This window comes from Vollenhovia emeryi, unplaced genomic scaffold (assembly GCF_000949405.1).
Source record: "Vollenhovia emeryi isolate VEMERY1.0 unplaced genomic scaffold, V.emery_V1.0 DF942945.1, whole genome shotgun sequence".
NCBI lineage: Eukaryota > Metazoa > Arthropoda > Insecta > Hymenoptera > Formicidae > Vollenhovia > Vollenhovia emeryi.
Genome location: NW_011963421.1, coordinates 234 through 3347, shown reverse-complemented (window position 1 = coordinate 3347; position 3114 = coordinate 234). Strand labels below are relative to the sequence as shown.

The 3114-nt window shown below is 33.6% G+C and overlaps 1 protein-coding gene across 1 annotated transcript; it reads right to left on the bottom strand.

The window, feature by feature from the left end:
* Positions 1 to 392: 392 nt before the first annotated feature.
* On the bottom strand, positions 393 to 2483 carry LOC105567233 (aminopeptidase N-like; the record flags this gene model as incomplete). The annotated part of the gene is made up of 5 exons (XM_012021933.1): positions 2478 to 2483; positions 2047 to 2266; positions 1815 to 1833; positions 874 to 1238; positions 393 to 707 (listed from the first exon to the last, which is right to left on the bottom strand). Coding segments are annotated over exons 1-5 (925 nt in total), but the record flags the coding sequence as incomplete, so codon positions are not given.
* Between the last annotated feature and the right edge of the window lie 631 nt (positions 2484 to 3114).

The window sequence follows — 3114 nt, the reverse complement described above, 5'->3', positions numbered from 1 at the left end:
CTAGGAGAAGAGGGAGGAGGTGAGGAATGGATGAGGAAAATAGAAGAATGGAGAGGGGTGGGAATAGTAGGGGAGGGGGAGGAGTGTGAGAAGAGTGAGAGTGAAGAAGGCGGCGGAAACGGAGGTCCCAGGTATGAATGAATGAGTGGATGAAAGAATGATTGAGTGCGTTTCTCTCTCTCGCGAGCGTGCGAAAAAGCGGAAAAAAACGGATAAATATGTAAGCGGAGCGGAGGTCCGCAATGTACCCCGCAAGGGAATAAAGATACATACATACATACATATGTGTACTTTAGTAATAAAATCAGAGAAATAGTTCGAGAGAAAATTTTTTAAATTTATATAGAATGTATTAACATTATATATATATACATGTATATATATACACACACACACACACTCATATTTATACAAGTGTAACGTACATACTTTATATAAGTGTTCAATTTCACGTCCTACAAAACGGTTGTTCAAGTAAGGCAGATTATTGAAGAATGCACGCCAAGGGAAATAATTATTTTCTTTCTTCAAATACATTGTAGCAGATATAACAGTTTTGTAATCGATGTAATCTGCTCTTGCAAGATTCATAAGATCATCAATTAATGCTGCGCGATTAATTTCGTGAATTGTTTGAAAATCTTGGTTGTTAAGATAATCAATCAACTCCATCCAATGCTTTTTGTTATAATTAACGCGATAGTAACCTGAAAACAAATTGTACATTTGTAAATGCAAATATCTTAAAATAGCGAATATCATCGAATAACGCAGATACAAGTCGATAAAAGTTGTTAAATTTCTAAATTTTGCTCATTAAATTTATCATTCTTTTCGATGAGTGCCAATTTCTAATTTGCTTTGTCCAGTCACCTGATTGTTGGGTGTTGAATAGTAAAAGTGAGTCTGATGACTTTTCTATTTTTTCCATGTTCTTTGTTAACCATAATTTTGTAGTGGTATCAGAGTAATCTGAACTATTCTGCACTGATGCCCATGTAATTGGGATGTGCCACAGAGTTTTATCAGAGTTATTGTCATGTTCTTTAAGGAAGAAACGTTTTTGTACCAAAATTATAGGACATTTTTTAACATCGACATTAACGACAGGATAACCGGGTTGAGTTGTCCACGTGTCTAATTGTAAGATGACTGTGATATCGTCTTTTAGTCCTTTCTCATCTAGTTTTAGTTGAAATGAGGCGTACAAATCTTTTGGCTCGGCAACGCTGTAACTTCTAAAAAATGAAATAAGAAATTATTTTTTCTTCTTAAAACATGTGCTTATTTACAAAATAAATTTTAAAGGTGTTAGGTAATATCTTAAACATTAGAATAATGTTCCTCGTCTCATTAAAATCTGCTATAGATATTTATATACTTTATACATAGATATACTTTGTATAAGGTTATGTTATTTATACAGATATACTTTAATTTTTATTCTTTCTCTTGCACTTACGTGCATCATCAATCATCAATTTTTCTTTTGACACAATTTTATTATTAAGACTAGTTCGATTAATTTAAAGTTCTGTTTACTATTATAAATATTTTAATTCGGAAATTAATATAATTATGTAAATAGTTATACATATATGTATATTGTATACGTACATGTGTATCGTACATTTTACTTACATTTTGCAACTTTTATATAAATATCTTTGTAATTTAAATAAATTAATATATGTATATATTTATTTGAATAATATTTAATTAAATAAACTTTTGATAATTATGAATTAACATCAGAGCAACTGCATTCGTTAAATTAATAAAATAATTATTTGTAGTCTCAAAATATTACATACTTTTGTTTAAGATAGTCACTTAATGCAGGGGTGGGCAGTTTTCACTGCCCGCGGGCGCCCGTTTGCCCGCGGGCAATAGCTGTGCGTGTCGGGCAATAGTGGGGAGACAGTTTCGGCAAGTGGGAAAGAACGTCGCGCTTTAGAAGTATAGTTCCGAATATGATTGTAGACGTGGTGGGGCGATGATTGGAGTGGGGGCATGCCCGCGGGCATCATTTTGCCCACCCCTGACTTAATGCATCATTGAATATTTCAGTTCCAAATACTTTTTCGACCATTCTCAATACGCTAGCAGCTTTAGCATAATTAATTGTGTCAAATATGCTGTGAATTTCACGAGAAGTAGTTACATCATGACTCATGGGATGTGTAGATTTAGAACTGTCTGCACTGAAAGCAGAATGTACTTGGTCCACCACAACTTGTGATTCCAACGTATCGTCTTCAAATGCCTAGAAAGCGAATAATTTATTGTTTAAAGAAATCCTTATCCCATCTATGATAGTTGGAATAATACTTGTATTTTAATATTTATGTTTCTATTATTTATTTTTCTTATTGTATTAAAATGTAAAAAATGCTGCATGTATGCAGTAGAAGAATATGTCTGTAATTTCCGTATTTGCGATATAAAACTATTTTAGACTGTTCGTAAAAACTCACAGACATAGTGATAGTGATATAATTAATAGTGATCAAAGATTTCGTGTATCTTTAATTCATAATATATCGTGAATATATATATATATATAATATAAATAAACACTAAACACTATGCCCGTTAACTGGTAACTCGCTAGAGTTGTGGCTAGGATCGGCGTTCTCATTCACGGAGATCACGGAGACCATTTTGTGTTCGTCACTTTTGTCATTGTTGAGATTAGTTCCACCATATCCATAACACCCTGTAATATACATAGATAAATTTTTTGTGTCGGACAAGAGCTGCGTTCGGCATTGCAAATCTAGAACGTCGGAGCGCTCGCTTGAGTGAACGAGAGAAGGAAGAGGAAGAGCACCTCGACACTTAAGATTAGCTATGCTGAACGTAAGAGAATTAAAACACATTGCACGTTCGTATACTTACTTTTGTTGTTATTATGAGAGAGAATCCGGTAAATATGCAGAAAAGGTCACACCTCACCGATTTCCTCGCCACTTAGATATGCTAGGGTAGAGTTTTCTGAGTAATTCCCCGCAAGAATCAAGTGGGGGACGGCATTGGTTTAGGAGATATAACAAATTGAAAACTAAACATTTTAATACTTTTTCTTAGTAATTTTTATTAAAATGCCTGTGT